Source organism: Cervus canadensis, chromosome 11 (genome assembly GCF_019320065.1).
Source record: "Cervus canadensis isolate Bull #8, Minnesota chromosome 11, ASM1932006v1, whole genome shotgun sequence".
Lineage (NCBI taxonomy): Eukaryota > Metazoa > Chordata > Mammalia > Artiodactyla > Cervidae > Cervus > Cervus canadensis.
In genome coordinates, this window is record NC_057396.1 from 15485175 (window position 1) to 15505654 (window position 20480).

The 20480-nt window shown below is 35.5% G+C and overlaps 1 protein-coding gene across 3 annotated transcripts in view; it reads left to right on the forward strand.

Moving 5' to 3' along the window:
* Positions 1-20480, forward strand: part of ATM (ATM serine/threonine kinase) — a 144424-nt gene that overhangs the window by 28049 nt on the left and 95895 nt on the right. For all 3 annotated transcript variants that reach the window (XM_043482936.1, XM_043482939.1, XM_043482937.1), the window contains 9 exons: positions 563-726; positions 8842-9011; positions 10335-10706; positions 11466-11657; positions 12396-12491; positions 13563-13788; positions 18511-18636; positions 19212-19337; positions 20250-20339. In XM_043482936.1, the coding sequence (XP_043338871.1) occupies positions 563-726; positions 8842-9011; positions 10335-10706; positions 11466-11657; positions 12396-12491; positions 13563-13788; positions 18511-18636; positions 19212-19337; positions 20250-20339 (1562 nt within the window). The remainder of the gene's footprint in view (positions 1-562; positions 727-8841; positions 9012-10334; positions 10707-11465; positions 11658-12395; positions 12492-13562; positions 13789-18510; positions 18637-19211; positions 19338-20249; positions 20340-20480) is intronic.

The window sequence follows — 20480 nt, forward strand, 5'->3', positions numbered from 1 at the left end:
TAATTGCCCCACTCTTTGTTCCTCATACTTGTTAGATCAGAATTGTGAGTATTCTGGTACGCTCATGAGATTTTGTAGAATAAGCATTTTTAAGAGACATAAGTTGACTGGAGTGTGTCTAGGGAAAGAGGAGAGATGACGATGAGGTGTCTGGATAACATGTTATTTGTACACTTGTTGAAGAAATTGGTAATGTTTTTCTGTTAAACAAAGGCATGCAGAGAAGTTGGTTCTTATATAAGAGAGGGGATTATTAATTGTATTTTTTAAATTCTTCCATATTCTTATCAAACTTTCACCAATTAAATCAAAATCTCAATCAAACTTTCTTTTATTTCTTCTCTCCCCAAAGCATATACAGTTAACTGAGTGTGAGGTGGACATCATTAGGACGTAGAACTTGTCAAGGATATAGTCAGAGGAGCCATTAGTAGTAAATAGTCTGCACCAGATGTCTTCTAATGTTTCTACCTTAACAGCTGAATGGTTTTGTGGGAGTTGGCAGTATAAATGGATTGTATATATAGATTATATTTTAATTTAATTATTTTTAACATTACAGGTGCTTACGAATCAAGAAAGTGGAGAAGTATTTTATACAACCTGTATGATTTGCTAGTTAATGAAATAAATCATATAGGAAGCAGAGGGAAATATACTTCAGGATCTCGTAATATTGCTGTTAAGGACAACTTGATTGAATTGATGGCAGATATTTGTCACCAGGTATAGTAGATCTTGTCACATTTTGAAATTTCCTATTCATTTTCCTTTTATTAGGCCTGTAAAAAGCCTATAAAATTACTCTGTACATGTTGATTCCTTTCGAAACACCATAAATATTTAGAATTGCCCTTTTAACTTACAAGATAACTATCTTGCAAATATAAACTTAGTAAAAACTGATGATGAACTTTTCCATTCTTAAAAAAGTTATGTACAGGAAATAAGGTTATCCTAACCCTATGTGTTTCTTTTTTTTCCCTACTGATTTAAAAATCACATGGCATAAAATTCATTATTTTAAACAGTATATATAATTCAGTGTTTTTTAACATTTTCACTGTGTTGTGCAACCATCACCACTAATTCCAGACCTTTCCATCACTGCCAAAATAAACTTTGTACCTATTAGCAGTCAGTTTCAGTTCCCTGCTTCTTCCAGTTCCTAGCAGCCAGCCACTAATCTACTTTCTGCCTCTGTCAATTTGCCTGTTTTGGTCATTTCGTATAAATGGAATCATATAATGTGCAGTCTTTTGTGTCTGGCTTCTTTCACTAAGAATAATGTATTCAAGGTTCTTCCATGTTGTACCATGAATCAGTATTTCATTATCGCTGAATAATATTCAGTTACAAGGATATATTACATTTTATTTACCAGCTCATCAGGTGATGGCTTAGTGTTTTTTTCCTCTATAGAAGAAATTTAAAAATTTCTTTTATTTTCACTACAGTTTTTAAAGGTTATATTCCATTTACTGTTACTTCACAATATTATCTGTATTTCCTGTGTTATACAATATGTCCTTACAATAAACTCCCACTCGGTAGCTTGTACACCCTTCCCTGGTGGCTCAGATGGTAAAGAATCCTCCCGCAATGCAGGAAACGTGGGTTCAGTCCCTGAGTTGGGAAGATCCCCTGGAGAAGGGAATGGCTACCTACTCCAATATTCTTGCCTGGAGAATTCCATGGGCAGAGGAGCCTGGCGGGCTACAGTCCATGAGGTTACAAAGAGTTGGACACAACTGAGCAACTAAGACACCCTACTCGTAACCACTAGTTTGTTCTCTGTATCTGTGCATCTGCAACTTTTTTGTTATATTCATTAGTTTGTTGTGTTTTTAGATTCCACATGTACTTGATATCATACAATATTTGTCTTTCTCTGACTTATTTCATTTAAATGCCTTCCAAGTCTATCTGTGTTGCTGCAAATGGCAGACCTTTCTTTTTTATTACTGAGAAGTATTCTTTTGTGTGTGTGGGTGTGTATCCATTCATTTCTTGATGGATACTGAGGTTGCTTGCATATCTTGGCAGTTGTAAGTAATGCTGCTATAAACATTGGTTGCATATATCTTTTCAAATTGGTACTTTTGTTTTTTATAGCTGTATACCCAGGAGAATTTTACTGGGTTGTAGGGTAATTCTGATTTCAGTGTTTTGAGTAACCATCAAACTGTTTTCCACATCAGCTGCCCCAATTTACATCCCACCAACAGTGTATAAGGGGCCCCTTTTCCCCATGTCCTTGCCAACATTTGTTATTTGTGTTCTTTTTGATGATAATGATGATAAACATTGTGACAGCTGTGAGGTGATATGGTTTTGATTTGCATTTCCCTGATAATTAGTGATGTGGAGCATCTTTTCTTCTTCCTGTTGGTCATCTGCATTTCCTCTTTAAAAAATTGTCTGTTCAGGTCTTCTGCCCATTTTTTAAAACTTATTATTTATTTATTTTATTTTTGGTTGCACTGGGTCTTTGTTGCTGCACATGGGCCTTCTCTAGTTGTGGTGAGCAGGGGCTTCTCTTCATTGCAGTACACTGGCTTCTCACCGTGGTGGCTTCTCTTGTTACGGAGTACGAACTCTAGGTGCATGGGTTTCAGTAGTTGCAGCACACAAGCTCAGTGAGTTGTCGAGCAAGGCCTTGGTTGCTCTGTGGCATGTGGAATCTTCCCATACTAGGGATTGAACCCATGTCTCCTGCATTGGCAGGCAGATACCTATCCACTGTACCACCACGGAATTTCCCCTTATGCCCATTTTTTAATCAGGTTGTTTGTTTGTTTGATAAGTTGTATGAGTTGTTTATATCTGTTAGATATTAACCCCTTACTAGTCATATCATTTGCTAACATTTTCTCCCATTCAGTAGGTTGTAGTTTTGTTTTCTGGGTTCTTTTCTTTGTTGTTCAAAACTTGTATGTTTAATTAGGTCTCATTTGTTTATTTTGCTTTTATTTCCTTTTCTTTAAGAGACAGATCAAAAAAAAGTATTGCTATGATTTATATCAAAGGGTGTTCTGCCTATTTTTTCCTCTAGGAGTTTCTTAGTATTCAGTCTTTTAGGTCTTTAATCCAATTTTTTTTTTTAATATGGTGTTGGAGAATGTTCTAATTTGATTATTTTACATGTAGCTGTCCAGTTTCCCCAGCCCCACTTATTGAAGAGACTGTCTTTTCTCCATTGTATATTCTTGTCTCCTTTGTCACAGATTAACTGACCATGAGTACAACGGTTTATTCTGGACTATACGCTGTTCCATTGATCTGTGTATCTGTTTTTGTGCCAGTTCCATACTCTCTTGATTATCATAACCTTTGTAGTCTGTGTAGTCTGAGGGCAGGGAGTGTGTTTCCTCCAGCTCTGTTCTGTTTTCTCAAGACTGTTTTGGCTATTTGGGGTTTTGTGTTTCCATACAAATTTTAAAGTTATTTGTTCTGGTTCTGGGAAAAATATCATTAGTGTCATTTTGTTTTGACCACAGACAGCATGCAGGATGTTAGTTCCCCAACCAGGGATTGAAACCATTCCCCCCTCCCAACCCCCGCCCCTAGAAGGGAAACACAGAGTCCTAATCACTAGAGTACCAGGGAAGTCCGTCTTTGGCATTTTGATAAGGATTTTGTTGAATCTATAGATTGCCTTGGGTAATATGGTCATTTTAATAATATTGGTTTCTCCAATCCAAGAATACAGCATATCTTTCCATTTGTTTGTGTTGTGTTTGGTTTCTTTTATCAGATTTACAGTTTTCTGAGGACAGGCTTTTTGCCTCCTGTAGGCAAAAGGTTTATTCCTAGGTATTTTATTCTTTTTAAGGCAGTGGTAAATGGACTTATTCCTTAATTTCACTTTCTGGTAGTTTGTTGTTGGTGTATACAATTGTAACAGATATCTGTATATTAATTTTATATCCTACATCTTTACCCAGTTCATTGATGAGCTCTTGTAGTTTTTCTGGTGACATCTTTAGGATTTTCTATATATAGTATCCTGTCATCCACAAAAACAGTGACAGTTTTACTTCTTCCTTTCCAATTTAGATTCCTTTTGTCTTTTTTTTTCTTCTCTGATTGCCATGCCTAGGACTTTCAAAGTCATGTTATATAAAAGTGGTGAGAGTGGACATTCTTTTCTTTTCCTGATCTCAGAGGAATGCTTTTAGCCTCTATGTCTGCTTTCTAGGAAGTTTTCACTATAAATGGATTTTGAGTTTTATCAAAAGTTCTTTTATATTTTGTCTATTGAGATGATCATATGGTTTTTATTTTTCATCTTGTTAATGTGGTATAACATATTACTGATTTTCAAATATTGAGAAATTCTTGCATTTCTGGGATAAATCCCACTTGATCATAGGGTATAATCTTTTTAACCTATTGTTGGATGTTCTTTGCTAGTATTTTGTTGTGGATTTTTGCATCTGTTCATCAGTAATATTGGTCTGTAGTTTTCCTTTTTATGATAATTTGTCTGGTTTTGGTATCAGCGTGATGCTGGCCTCACAGAATGTGTTGAGAATTGTTCCTGGCTCCACAGTTTTTTGAAATAGTTTCAGGATAGGTGTTAAGTCTGTAAATGTTTATAGAATTCACTTAAGGCATCTGTTGCTGGACTTTTGCTTGTTAGGAGTTTTAAAATTACTGATTCAACTTCATTACTATTTATTGGTCTGTTCACATTTTCTATTTCTTCCCAGTTCTGTCTTGGGAGATTGTACCTTTCTAAGAATTTGTTTTTTCTAGGTTGTCCATTTTATTGGCATATAGTTGCCTATAGTAGTCTCTAATGACCCTTTGCATTTCTCTGGTGTTAGCTGTAACTTCTTTTTAATTTCTGATTATATTGATTTGGGCCCTCTCCCTTTTTTTTCTTTCTTTTTTTTTTCTTTCTTTTTTTTCCCCCATCCTCCCTTTTTTTTCTTGATGAGTCTGGCTAAAGGTTTATCAATTTTATTTTTTCAAGAACCATCTTTTAGTTTCAATAATGTTTTCTATTGTTTTTTTAGTCTCTATTTCGTTTATCTAAAACCTATTGGAGGACTTTCCTGGTGGTCCAGTTAAGGTGGTTATGAATCCACCTACTGGTACAGGGGGCACAGGTTTGATCTCTGGTCCAGGAAGATTCCACATGCCATGGGGCAGCTAAGCCCATTGGCTAAAACAGCTGAGCCCACACACTGTAGAGCCCATGCTTTTCAAAAAGAAAAGTCATCACCATAAGAAGCTCTCACACCTCAACTAGAAGAAGCTCTGACACCTGAAAGCCTGGGCATAGTAACAAAGACCCAGCACAGCCAAAAGTAAATAAATAAAATTTGAAAAATAAATAAAACAGGGCTTCCAGTTCAAGATGGCAGAGTAGAAGTATGTGCACTTAACTCCTCCTGTGAGAGCACCAGACTTACAACTAAGCATTGAATAATCATGGATAGGAGTGTGCTGGAACCCTCCATAAAAAGATATCCCATGTCTAAAGACAAAGAAGCAGCTCCAGGGAGACCGTAGGTGGGGTTCAATCATGATAAAATCAAATCCCACACCTGCTGGGTGGGTCACCCACAGACTGGAGAACAGTAAAACCAAAGTTGTTCTTGCACTATTGTGAAGGTCCTGAACCACAACTCAGGCTTCCCATTGTGGGGATCTGACAAAGGGACTGGGAATTCCCAGCGAATCTGGCCTTGAGGGCCAGCAGGATTTGATTATAGGCCTTCCAGAGGAATGAGGGAAACAGAGACTCCAGTCTTGGAGGGCACAAACAAAATTTTGTGCTCACCAAGACCCATAGGAGAGGAGCAGTGACCCTGTAGGAGACTGAACCAAAACTACCTGATGGTGTTGGAGGGCCTTGTGGGTTGGCGGGGACTCACTGCAGGGACAGGGGCACTGGAAGGTTCCCCCTTGGCATCAACCCTCTTGGAGTTCACCATTAACCCTACCATAGGGCCCATAGACCCTAGGACTGGCTCGCCTCAGGCCGAACAACTACCAGGTAGGGAATGCAGCCCCACCCATCGGCAGATAATTGGATTAAAGCTTTACTGAGCAAGGCCCTACCCACCAGAGCAAGACCCAGTTTTTCCCATCACCAGTCCCTCTCATCAGGAAGCTTACACAAGCCTCTTAGCTTTATCCATCAGAGGGCAGACAGAAGAAGCACGAAGCACAGTCTCACAGCAGCTAAAATAACCATATTACAGAAAGTTAATCATGATGAAAAAGCAGAAAGTTAATCTGAGAGTTAGGGACAAGATAAAATCCCTGAAAAACAATTAAATGAATTGGAGATAGGCAACCTTCCAAAAAAAGGATTTGGGATAATGATAGTGAAGATGATCCAGGATCTTGGGAAAAGAATGGAAGAAAAGATTGAGAAGATGTGAGAAATGTTTATCAAAGACCTAGAAGAGCTAAAGAACAAACAAACAGAAATGAATAACACACTAGAAGGAATCAAGAGCAGAATAACTATGGCAGAAGAATGGATAAATGACCTGGAGGACAGAATGGTGGAAATCAATGCCACAGAATCGAAAATAGGGGGGAAAATCAAAAGAAATGAAGACAGCCTAAGAGACCTCTTGGACAACATTAAATGCACCAACATTCATATTATAGGGGTCCCAGAAGGAGAACAGAGAGAGAAAGGACCTAAGAAAATATTTGAAGAGAATAGCTGAACACTTCCTGAACATGGGAAAGGAAGTCAACCAAGTCCAGGAAGCACAGAGAGTCCCAGGTAGGGTAAACCCAAGGAGGAACACACCGAGACAGTAATCAAACTGACAAAAATTAAAGGCAGAGATAAAATACCAAAAGCAAGGGAAAACAGCAAATAACATACAAGAACTCCCATGAGGCTGTCAGCTGATTTCTCAATAAAAACTCTACAAGCCTGAAGGGAATGGCATGACGATGAAAGGGAAGAAAGGGAAGAACCTACAACCAAGAATACTCTACTCAGCAGGACGCTCCTTCACATTTTATGGTGATATCAAAGGCTTTCCAGACAAGCATAAATCAAGAGAACTCAGCACCTCCAAACTAGCTTTACAACAAATGCTAAAGGAATTTCTCTAGGCAGGAAACACAAGCGAAGGAAAAGACCTACAGAAAATAAACCCCAAACAATTAAGAAAATGGTAATAGGATTATACATATTGGTGGTGGTGGTGGTGGTGGTTTAGTTGCTAAGTTGTGTCTGACTGGAGATCCCATGGACTGTAACCTGCCAGGTTCCTCTGTTGATAATTACCTTAAATGTAAATGGATTAAATGCACCAACCAAAAGATATAGACTGACTGAGTGGATAAAAGCATGTGCATGTGCTTGACCCCCCACAAATTCTGTGTAATTATTTTATATTGTTAAGTTAATCATGTTCCCGTTATGGCTTGCAATTGTAACTATCTTTAATTTTTTGTCTGACTATTAATTGTGAAAACTGATAAACATCTTTTACTATTGTGATTATGTAACTATTACTCACTTAATACCGTTGTATCATTATTGGTCCACAGAAAAGTAATAGAATTCTGTATTATCAAAAATAAGATCTAGTAGAAAAACCTGTTATTCCTTTTTAAAATCCAGTTGCATATCAGAATTATCTTCAAATGTTTTGAAAAATACAAATGCTCAGATATTGCTTTTTTCCCTCCAGAGCTCCAAATATGTTTATAAGAGCAGTCATGTTTAAAAGCAACTGGACTATTCAGTGATCTTTTACTTTTATCTAGTTTGTTTCACTTTTTCTATTTCATAGTCAGTATTCCCACTTTATTTAGTTTATGTTCTCCAACTCCTCTTTTTTTTAATGTTCTTTCTGAAGCCTTTATCAATGTAGTAGAAAAGCTTTTGTATACATATATATAAATATTTATAACATTTTTATAAAATTATAAAATAATTATATGATATATACACTTTTAAATATTTATAAATATAAAAATTTTAGAAAACATGCATCTTTGCCTGACTAAAAAAATTGTGAAATCTTGATTCCATTTGTTTGACTTAATATGATTAGAATGGTAGATTTCTAATTAAAAAGTAGATATGTAGCAAGCAAGAAAGGTTCAGTGTATAGCATAGGGAACTATAGTCAATATCCTGTAATAACCCATGATGGAAAGTAATTTCAAAAATAATATATGTGTATTTGTATAACTGAATCACTTTGCTGTGCTCTTAAAACATTGTTAAGTCAATTATACTTCAATAAAATGTATTTATTAAAAAAATAATAAAAACAAGTAAAACCTATGAGACACATCTAAGTTTATAGCAATACAAGCTTACCTCAGAAAATAAGAAAAATCTCAAATAAATAGCCTAACCTTACACCTAAAGGAGGTAGAGAAAGAAGAATAAACAAAACCCGAAGTTAGTAGAAAGAAAGAATTCATAAAAATTAGAGCAGAAATAAATGAAATAGAGACTTAATGTTTCTTAAGTAAAGATTTTCCCCAGAGATTTGGGTACCATGCAAGAAGATTTCACTTGTCAAATATTTTCTTAACACTAAATTTATGATTTAATCCCTTTGAAAATTGGAATTTTTTCTTTACTCTCAGATGTTTTGGTGCTTTTAGTATATTTTCCCAAACAGTATAGCTAATATTTTACTTGGTAATATCTGCTTTCTAGAGAGCCATTATTATCTGCAAAATGTTTATTTCTATATGTCATATCCATATATTTCAGTAATTTGTTACTCTTTATGACTAACCTTATCGTCAGCTGAGGAGGAACATTTTTTTCCTATTGAACTATTAGAAATAATAGCAATATTAAATATATTTTCCTTTTGTTATTTTCAGGTTTTTAATGAAGATTCCAGATCCTTGGAGATTTCTCAGTCTTGCGCAACCACACAAAGAGAACTTACTGATCACAGTGTACCTTGCAAAAAGAGGAAAATAGAATTAGGCTGGGAAGTAATAAAAGATCACCTTCAGAAGTCACAGAATGATTTTGATATTGTACCTTGGTAAGTGTTCTTTTTTTCTCTTTCTGTATCATTTAGTCTCATTAATTTTTCTCACAAGAGCTCCTGTAGATTCCTTTACCTCATTGGCCTAGCCAGAACCAGGTCACACTTGTCCACTCCCAAAGCAGTTGCTGGCTAAAGGGGAATGCCATGCTGAGATAACCAGGACGTGCTGAGATAACCGCCTTCATGACTCATCTCCTGGGGCCAGACTAGGGCCTCTCCTACGCGTGTTCCCATAGCAAGGAGAAAGGGAGAGATGGCTGATTGGTAGGCAAGCTGTACCGCGTGCCTCTTGGAATTCACTGAGTTGTATATCTCAACACAAAGAGTTTTTACCATGCACAGCACCTTCTAATATAATTAAATTAGGAAGAAATTAAAGAGAGCATTCAGAACTTAGAGAAGAATTTGAACCTGATGCCATGATAAAGGCACTTTTTATTATTTGCTCTGTTCTTTAGCCTTATATAGCATTCACAGTTATTTAAGTGATAACATAAATTGTGGAATTCTGTGAAATCACAAAGTATTAGGTCTAGTAGGAATTTGTAGAACTCTTACAGTTCAGCCTTTTTTGCTTTACCAAGAAAGCTGCAACTGAGAAAGGTTAAGCAGCTTGCCTAAGAACAGTTATAAATTCATAGATTAGTCATACTTTTGTGAATAATGTTCTTTGATTTTTCCCATGTCAATGTAATGTTTAAATATAGTTGAGTTGTTGGGGGGGTATATATTGACTTTGATACTTATTGCTAAATTCTTGTTTATTTCCTATAGTTAATGGTACCTATTTCATATTCTTTAATTTGTCCATTTAGTGAAGTCATTTATTGAACACCTACTATGTGCCAGGCATAAGGGGTAGACAGTGAATCAGTTGCAGTTCCTATTCTTGAGTTGCACACATTCTAGGGAACTCGCAGCAAATACTTATTGAATTAATTGAATTAATGTCAGCGGAAACAGTTTGTTTTGGGTTTTTGTTCTAAAGGTATATTGTTGGTGGCTGAAGGGCAGGGAACTGTGCAGTAAATAAGAAGTAGAATATTGATAATTTAGTTATTTATAAGCAAATTTAGTTATTTGTAAGCAAAATATGATAGCTTACCCAGCTAGCCAAAATGCTGTCAATCTTCTTGCCGCTTTAGGAAGTAGGACCAAATAATTACTAAGAGCCAGTTTATTTTGAGGGTAGTCTGGAAAATGATGATGACAGTGTTCTAATTAGGATATTGTATGAGTACTATGTCTATATATTTATTTTCTTTTAGCCTCTTAATGGAGTAGAATAATTTTAAAATTATTTGTACTTTTTTTTAGGTTACAAATCACAACTCAATTAATATCAAAATATCCTGCAAGTTTACCTAACTGTGAGTTGTCACCATTACTAACGATACTATACCAGCTTCTACCTCAACAGCGACGTGGGGAGCGCACACCATATGTGTTACGATGTCTTATGGAAGTTGCATTGTGTCAAGGCAAGAGGTCAAACCTAGAAAGCTCACAAAAGTCAGATTTATTGAAAATCTGGATTAAAATTTGGTCTATTACTTTTCGTGGTATAAGTTCTGAACAAATACAAACTGAAAACTTTGGCTTACTTGGAGCCATAATTCAAGGCAGTTTAGTTGAGGTTGACAGAGAATTCTGGAAGTTATTTACTGGGTCAGCCTGTAGACCTTCATGGTAAGTTGACTGTTAATTATATTTTGCAGCATATATATTTCCTGATTTTTGTAATTTCTAGCTTCAGTTAAAAATATGTTCAGTTCTGTTTCAGATTCTTAAGTCTTAATAAATAAGTTTGAAATATGAAGAGATTATTAACCCCAGTTTTAAAGATTAAGTATTTAAATTTCTTTTATTTGTAATTAGCAATTATTTGTTTGCTCATAAATAGAATAGACTTTATTTCTCTTAGTACTGCATACTGTTACAATAAGATAGTACTTAGTCAAGAATTTTCTCAAATGTAGTCAAATTTTTTGTGCTCATTTAGTCCATAGAAGTTTATATATCTACCATGTGCCAGGACATGTCCTAAAAATTGACCACAGAGTAGTAAAAAGATACACATGGTCTCTGTCCCTCTTAGAGCCTAAATGTTTTAAAATTGAAGTAGAGTTGATTTACAGTATTGTGTTAGTTTCTGGTATATAAGCAAAGTGATTCAATTTTTTCTATATATATGTGTGTGTGTGTGTATATATATATATTGTTTCATATTCTTTTCCATTATGGTTTATTACAGAATATTGAGTATAGTTCCTTGTGTATACAGTAGGACCTTATTGTATATCTATTTTACACATAGTAATTTATGTCTGCTAATCCCAAATTCTTAATATATCCCTCTCCCACCTCCTTTTCCCTTTGGTAACCATAAGTTTGTATTCTATGCAAAAAGTTCACTTTTAATATTAATTGTCTTTTGTTTTGCGACAGTCCTGCAGTATGCTGTTTGACTTTGGCACTGACAATCTGTGTAGTTCCAGAAACAGTAAAAATAGGAATTGAGAAAAATATATGTGATGTAAGCAGAAATTCTTTAAAAGAATTGATAATGAAATGGCTCTTATTCTGTCAGTTAGAGGATGACTTTGAAGACAGTACAGAGCTACCTCCAGTTCTTTGCAGGTGATTTGAGTTCATTAGCACGCTGCTGCTTTTTTAATTTATTTTGTAAGGTGCTCTCCATTTCTGATTTGATACTAGATGGCTTTATTTTGCAGTGATCTTCCAGGATTTTCCAGAATTAGTCCTAACTACTAAACAGTCCCTTTGTTTTTATAGTGTTCTGTTTCTTTGTACCTGAATCTTTGCCCAAGTTCTTTTACTTTGTTTCCTCTCACTGCCTAGACAGTGAGAGTTACATGTTTGTGATTGTCCCTAAATAGGTCCATCTGAACATATATCCACTCAGGTATATCGTGGAATCATGAGGAGATGCTTTCTGGGCTAAATATGTTAAATTAACGAGGGAAAGAAATGAAAAAAGACAAACTGGGACTTAAGCACTAAAATGAGGAGCAACTTGCCCACTTAATCTTTCCTCAGTCAGTAATTGGAGCTGAGTGATTGAAGGGGATCCTCTGGATCCTAGTGATTTGACTTGAATTTCATAGTTGTTTAGGCTTTTTGAAAATTGAATATGGTCCTATATCTAGAAGTGTTGAAAATGATAGTAACATAAAATTTATGTTCCTTAAGTACTTTTTCAGTTGTTAAGAAATTTAGTATAGATGGAAACAGTTTTAATTTTGGATCCAAATTTTAGAGATCAGTATTTTTAGTTAAGTGTGGGCATTTAAATTTAAAGAATGCTTTAAATGGCTTTTGGTCTTTTAAGTAAAGATCTCTATTTTTACTTCATAGTAATTTTCCTCATCTTACCTTGGAGAAAATTCTCGTGAGTCTCACTATGAAAAACTGTAAAGCAGCAATGAATTTTTTCCAAAGTGTGCCAGAATGGTATGTTTCCGAATGGAGTTCTGTGTTGTTTCAATTAACAGAGATAATAATTTTAGCAGAGTGGTAGCTACATCTTAAAAATTGTGAACCAAATTGGTCAATTAAAAAAATTGTAACTGTTAGCAAGGGAAAAGTTTCTTTTAATTCAATAATTATAATTTATGTTCTGTAATGTGTTTATGATGGGATATTAAGAACATAAACATCATGTGGAAAAGATTTTTTTTTATATGTCAAATAAAATCTGAATGACTACTTTAAAAAAACTAATGATAATTTAGTATAGGGAAAACAAAAATCTAAAAACTTCATTTTAGTCGATTGACTCCAGAGGCTTATGTTTATCACTGTGACTGAAAATGATTCACTGGCATGAAGTTTTCTAGTCTTTCTCAAGAGGGCATAATAAAAAAAAAATATACATTTTGGAGAAATGTGAAAAAAGGGGGAAAGTTTTCAGACAATTTGTTTTTCATTTTCTTTATTTATTTGGGTCCCTCGAGTCTGAGTTGCGGCACGTGGGATCTTTCACTGTAGCCTGCAGACTCTGAGTTTGGCATGTGGGCGCAGTAGTTGAGCTCTCTAGCTGTGACATGCAGGCTCCGGAGCACACAGGCTGAGTGCTTGCAGCCTGAAAGCTTAGTTGCTCCACTGCATGTGGAATCTGACCAGGAATCAAACCTGTGTCCCATGCATTGTAAGGCAGATTCTTAACTACTGGCCCACCAGAGAGTCCCTCAGATAATGTTATTCTTAATGTTTATATCTGTTGTTAATTAATGTTTTTTTAAATACTTCCTGAATTTGCCTTTAGATTGAATCTTTTATTTCTCATGTCCATTTGTTAGTGAAATTGTTACTGAATAATGAAATTCAGTGTAAGTAGTTATCAAAATCCAAAGAAGAAAAGCATTTAAAAGAATAATTCACTAATTACATGAGCAATCTTTGAATAACATAGATTCAATATTAATGCTAAGTTAATATTTTATTTGTAATAGATTGATGCTATATGAAGGTAAAATAGTAGACAATTTGATCTTATAAATTGAAAATCTTACTTCTTTGAAGTGAGCAACACCAAAAAGATACAGAAGAACCTTCATTCTCAGAAGCTGAAGATCTGTTTCTTCAGACAACTTTTGACAAGATGGATTTTTTAACCATTGTGAAAGAACATACGCTAGAAAAGCACCAATCCAGTGTAGGCTTTTCTGTCCACCAAAACCTCAAGGAGTCACTGGATCGCTATCTTTTGAGACTGTCAGAACAGCTTCTAAATAACTACTCATCTGAGGTGAGATTTTCTAGAAGAGCTAAAGCCTGTGTTTGATTCTATTTTGGTAGACTGTTAGGAAGGAGAAATAGTGTCAGGAAAGGCCCTAAGGACTTTAAATTAAGCTTAATTAAATTAAAGGCCCTAAGGACTTTAAATTAAGCTTTAATTAAATTAAGCTTAATTTTAAAAGCAGTAATAGCACATGTCTACAAATTGGGAAAAAACTTAGAATGAAAAAAGTAAAACTGAAGAGAAATAATTACTTTTTTAACCAGAAATTCTTACAGACATTAAAGAAGTAGATTTCTTTGGGTAGGTTAATGGGCAGTAATAATGGTTTTGAGCATATGAATTATTTGATGAAAAAGAACCTTAATTCAGAGGAGGGAAATTTTACGATAACAGAAAAGGACATAATTTAAACTAATCTAATAGATTTTGGTTGCACTTGAAAAGGGAGAGAAGTCATTGATAAATGAACTAACAGTCACCCATATTTAAGCAGTCATTTAGTGATGTCTTACATATCATTTCCATTGTCCTCTTAAAATAAAAAAGTTCTCATTGTGTGTGCTGTTCTCTTACCAAAACTCCTATGTCTTTGCATGCATTTCTATGTGTTCAGATAATTCACATGTCAAAATCCTCACTAAAGCCTTTTTTGATAATCTCAGCCATGTATCTTTTAATTTTCATGTTGTTGTTGTTCAGTCACTAAGTCGTGTCTGAGTCTTTGCAGCCCCATGGAGTTGCATGCCAGGCTTTGCTATCCTCCACTGTCTCCCGGAGTTTGCTCAGATTCATGTACATTGAATCAGTGATGCTGTCTATCTGATCATCTGCCACTCCCTTCTCCTTTTGCCTTCAGTCTTTTCCAGTGAATCAGCTCTTCACAACAGGATTGGCCAAAGGATTGGAGCGTCAGCTTTAGCATCAGTTCTTGTAATGAATATTCAGGACTGATTTCCTTTAGGATTGACTGGTTGATCTTGTTGTCCAGTAGACTCTCAAGAATCTTCTCCAGCACCACAATTCAAAAACATCAATTCTTCGGCACTCTATGGTTCAGCCTTTACTCTGCACATGACTCTTGGAAAAGCTGTAGCTTTGACTATACAGACTTTTGTTGGCAAAGTGATATGTCTGCTTTTAATATGCTGTCTAGGTTTGTCATAGGAGCAAACGTCTTTTAATTTCATGGGTGCAGTCACCATCTGCAGTGATTTTGGAGCCCAAGAAAATAAAATCTGTCACTGCTTCCACTTTTTCCCCTTCTATTTACCATGAAGTGATGGGACCAGATGCCATTATCTTCATCTTTTGAATGCTGAGTTTCAAGCCAGCATTTTCACTCTTCTCTTTCACTTTTATCAAGAGGCTCTTGAGTTCTTCTTCACCTTATTTACCATTTGAGTAGTATCATCCGCATATCTGAGACTGCTGGCATTTCTCCCAGCAGTCTTGATTCCAGCTTGTGATTCATCTTGGACCAGCATTTTGTATGATGAGCTCTGCTTATGACTCAAACAAGCAGAGGGACAGTGTACAGCCTTGCCATACTCCTTTCTCAATTTTGAACCACTCAGTTTTCCATGTTTGGTTCTAAAGTTGCTTCTTGATCTACATACAGGTTTCTCAGGAGGTAGGTAAGGTGGTCTCGTATTTACATCTCTTGAAGGATTTACCACAATTTGTTGTAATCCATACTGTCAAATAGCTGAGAAAAGAAGAGAAGGTGAAAGGCAAAGGAGAAAAGGACAGATATACCCATCTCAATGTAGAGTTCCAAAAAACAGCAGGAGAGATAAGAAAGCCTTCCTAAGTGAACAATGCAACAAAAAAAGGAAAACAATAGAATAAGGAAGACTAGAGATCTCTTCAAGAAAATTGGAGATACCAAGGGAGAGTTTCATATAAAGATGGGCACAATAACAGATAGAAATGGTATGGGCCTAACAGAAGCAGAAGATATTAAGAACAGGTGACAAGAATACACAGAAGAACTACACAAAAAAGATCTTAATGACGTGGATAACCATGATGATGTGATCACTCACCTAAGCCATACATCCTGGAGTGTGAAGTCAAGTGGTCCTTAGGAAGCATCACTGTGAACAAAGCTAGTGGAGGTGATGGAATTCCAGCTGAGCTACTTCATAGCCTAAAAGATGCTGTTAAAGTGCTGCACCCACTATGCCAGCAAATTTGGAAAACTCAACAGTGGCCACAGAACTGGAAAAGGTCAGTTTTCATTATAATCCCAAAGAAGGTTAATGCCAAAGAATGTTCCAACTACCACACAATTGTACTCACTTCACATCCTAGGAAAGTAATGGTCAATATCCTCCAAGCTAGGCTTCAACACTGTGTAACTGAGAACTTCCAGATGTACCAGCTGGATTTAGAAAAGGCAGAGGAACCAGAGATCAAATTGCCAACATCTGTTGAATCATAGAAAAAAGCAAGAGAGTTCCAGAAAAGCACCTACTTCTGCTTTATTGACTACTTCTGCTTTAATGAGAGTTGGACCATAAAGAAGGCTGAGCACGAAGAATTGATGCTTTTGTACTGTGGTGTTGGTGAATACTCTTTAACAGTCCCTTGGACTGCATGGAGATCAAACCAGTCAATCCTAAAACAAGTTAATCATGAATATTCATTATAAAAGACTGATGCTGAAGCTGAAGCTTCCAGTACTTTCGCCACCCGATGTGAAGAGCTGACTCGTTGGAAAAGACACTGATGCTGGGAAAGGTTGAAGGCAGGAGGATAATGGGATGACACAGGATGAGACAGTTGGGTGGCATCACCAGCTCAGTGGACATGAATTTGAGCAAGCTCCGGGAAATGGTGAAAGACAGGGAAGCCTGGTGTGCTGTACTCTATGGGGTCATGAAGAGTTGGACCCAACTGAGCAACTGTCCTTAACTGAACTGAATTCTGTCACAGGCTTTAGCATAGTTAATGAAGCAGAAGCAGATGTTTTTCTGGAACTCCCTTGCTTTCTCCACGATCCAACGAATGTTGGCAGTTGAACCTCTGATCCTTCTGCCTCTTCAAAGCTCAGGTTTTACACCTGAAAGTTTCCAGTTCACATGATGTTAAAGCCTAACTTGAAGGATTTTGAGCATAACCTTGCTAGCATGTGAAATGAGTGCAGTTGTATGGTAGTTCAAACACTGTTTGGCATTGCCGCCTTTGGGATTGGAATGAAGACTGACCTTTTCCAGTCCTATGGCCACTGGTGAAATTTCTGAATTTACTGACATTGAGTGCAGCATTTTAACAATAAATCTTTTAGGATTTGAAGTAGCTTAGCTGGAATTGCTGGAGAAGGAAATGGCAACCCACTCCAGTATTCTTGCCTGGAGAATCCCAGGGTCAGAGGAGCCTAGTGGGCTTCCATCTGTGGGGTCGCACAGAGTCAGACACGACTGAAGCGACTTAGCAGCAGCAGCAGCTGGAATTGCATCACCTCTACTAGCTTTGTTTTGTAGAATGCTTCCTAATGATATCTGGCTCTAGGTGAGGGATCACACCATCATGGTTATCCAAGTCATTAAGACCTTTTTGTATAGTTCTTCTGTCTGTTCTTGTATGGTTATTCTGTTTATCCTTTGACAAGAGAATGGCAACCCATTCCGGTATTCTTGCTTGGAGAATTAATGGGCAAAGGAGCCTGGCAGTCCATAGTGTCGCAAAGTGTCTGACATGACTGAGCAACTATCACTCACTCACTCGTATTCTTGCTGCCTCTTCTTAATCTTTTCTGCTTCTGTTAGGTCCTGACAGATAATATCATGCCCATACTTGGATGAACTGTTCCCCTGATATCTCCAATTTTGTACCATATGTACAAATATCTCTTAAACTATGCTAGAAGCTCATTAAAGGGCATATATAATTTCTCTTGATCTTTGTATCTTCTTCAATACCTTATTATATGATAAATGTTAAAAGTATTTGTTGATTAAAATAAAACCTACAAGCTACTATGGCTAGATTTAGTAGCCATAACTTATGATCCAAAGAACCAGAGAGAGGGCAACGTGCCTATTTATCTATCTTGCTCTTAATTACTGTCTTTCTTCTGGATTATAGTTATAACTACTTTCATTACAGAGTAATGAGATCTCCTGCTTTTTCCTAAAATGCCATTTCATATAATATAGGAACAGAAAAATCTGAAAGTCTTTTTTTTTGTTTGTGACGTTTACACATTTCTTACATAAGTCTATAAAATTGATTGACAGTAGCTATTGGTAAAATATCTTGTACTTGTCTGTGGAGTTTAAAAAGCTGAGTAAATCAAGGACCTTATTTCTTAGAAACTCAAAATGTCATTTTAATGTCTCTTTTTATGAATAAATCTGATTTCTGCTCATGTTCTAAGAATTATAGACAGTTATTTGCCTATCAGTTTTTTCTTTCTTTCCTCCTTACCTCAGATATTTAAGGACTTATGTGTGCAATACACTGAGCCACTTTTGAAAAAGATGTGCTACTTGGCCATCAGGACGTATTTCTCCTGTGTTTCCTGAGAAGCCTGGTTATTACAGCTCTGCAGGGATCTCTTAGATGTTTTTTAGAGATGATCAGAATTATGGCATTATTAATTTAGCTATAGTTTTTTAATGTGAAGACAAAATTTGCTCTCGCAAAAAACAATAGTACTCCAAATGATTTATGAAATATGTAAAAACTTTTTATTCTGTATACTTAAACTTTTTATATTTTAAGACTTCAAATTCAGAGATATTTGTCCGGTGTTCAAGTCTTTTGGTGGGTGTTCTTGGCTGCTATTGTTACCTGGGTGTCATAGCTGAAGAGGAAGCATACAAATCAGAATTATTCCAGAAAGCCAAGGTAGGAAGATTTATATCAATAGTGTTTTGGATTGATTTGAATGAAATATATTCCTGGGAAAATTTGTATATTTGTTTGGAAAACAAACTGTTATATAGGTTAACTGTTTCATTTATGTAGTCTGAGAGGAGATAATACTGTGTCTCTTTTCTTAAGATTTGAAGTTATTTTAAGCCAATATAAATGCAGCAATTGAAATAATATGTTGAAAGATAATCTCATTAACAAAAATAAGGATTTTTATCTATCCTTTTAAAAAGTTTTCCCTGGAGCAGTTATCCTAAAGAATGCTTAATTAAGCATTAATCAAATAGTCTTTCTAAGCATGAAATTAACTTCTATCTCTGGGTATTGTTTTGTCAGTTGTGTGATTTGTAAAGATAACATGATATAAAATTCGTTGTTTTTTTTTTTTAAATTCATTGTTTTTAAAAAATTGTTCATTTTTAATTATGTAACCAACGTAACTTCTTGAAAGGATTAATTTTACCTGTTAAGTAAAACAAAAAAAAGCCTTAAATAAGCTACGATTTTACCTGAAGTTTGGATTTTTCCTTCTTTTTTTTTTTAAATAGTCTCTAATGCAGTGTGCCGGAGAAAGTATCACTTTGTTTAAAAATAAGACAAGTGAAGAATCTAGAATTCTTTCATTGAGAAATATGATACATCTATGTACAAGTTGCTTACATAACTGTTCCAAGGTAAGATGTTCTTCCTACTTGACAGTGTAGCCTCTCCAGGAGGTTGATAACTGGTTGATGTCATTAATGTTTTTAGGGTCCATTCATAAGTTGATACACTGATTTTAAATTAAATTGATATATTAAAGTAGTATTCAGATGAATAAAGCAACAGATAATCTGAGTTTCTCATGAAACTAACTTCATAAAACTAATATTCTCAGGAAAGTTTCTGAGATTGTCTTACTCCTTTTTATAACAGCTAATTGATAACTTATTGCCAGTGTACTTTCATTCATTTAATAAAAACTTTTTGACTGCCAGGTATGTGGTATGCATACCACTACCCAAGGGCTTGTGGACACTGCAAAGATAAACTATTCAAGCATATATGTTACTCTCTTCTGCCCAGATAGACTTACATGAAATTTGGTGGAAAGATTGCTGCTATGTGTAATCTTTGTTTTGATTTGAAGGAGGCCTGAGGGGTGGTCAGGCCAGAGTATTGATAATAACCGGAAACATCTTTTAAAGCTAATGTTAAGTACATGTCCATGTATCAATATTATCAGCATGTATTTTTAGAAGTGTTTTTTTGGGGAGATAAGAGGGGAAGGAGAGAGTGGAAGAATATACTGTAAGCTATGATTATTGCCTGTGTATGTTTAGGGGCAGTAGCTAGTATTTTACTTTAATGTTGTTTATGTCCAATAAAAGATATTTGCTACAGTTATTATTACCTTAAGAAAAGAGATTAGTATTTTTGAAGCAATTTCTGTCTTGTTCCTAATAATAACCTGTTTATCCATGCTTATTCTGATAGAGAATTTCCAGTGTAAAAGAAAATCTACATTTTATTCACTACAGAGAAAATATTATCTGCGAAGAATAATTGTTTTTATATCTTTCCTTGCTGTTTTGTCTTAATTACAGCACAGTCCAAATAAGATTGCATCTGGCTTCTTCTTACGATTATTAACATCAAAGCTAATGAATGACATTGCAGATATTTGTAAAAGTTTAGTAAGTATGCTTCCTGTTTTACTATCATATTTCATTGACTCTAACATACTTTTTATAACTTTGAAATTTCTTTGAAAAGGGATGTATCTCACAGTATATAGCATCATATGCTTTAAAAATGTGGAAATTTAATAAAGTTAT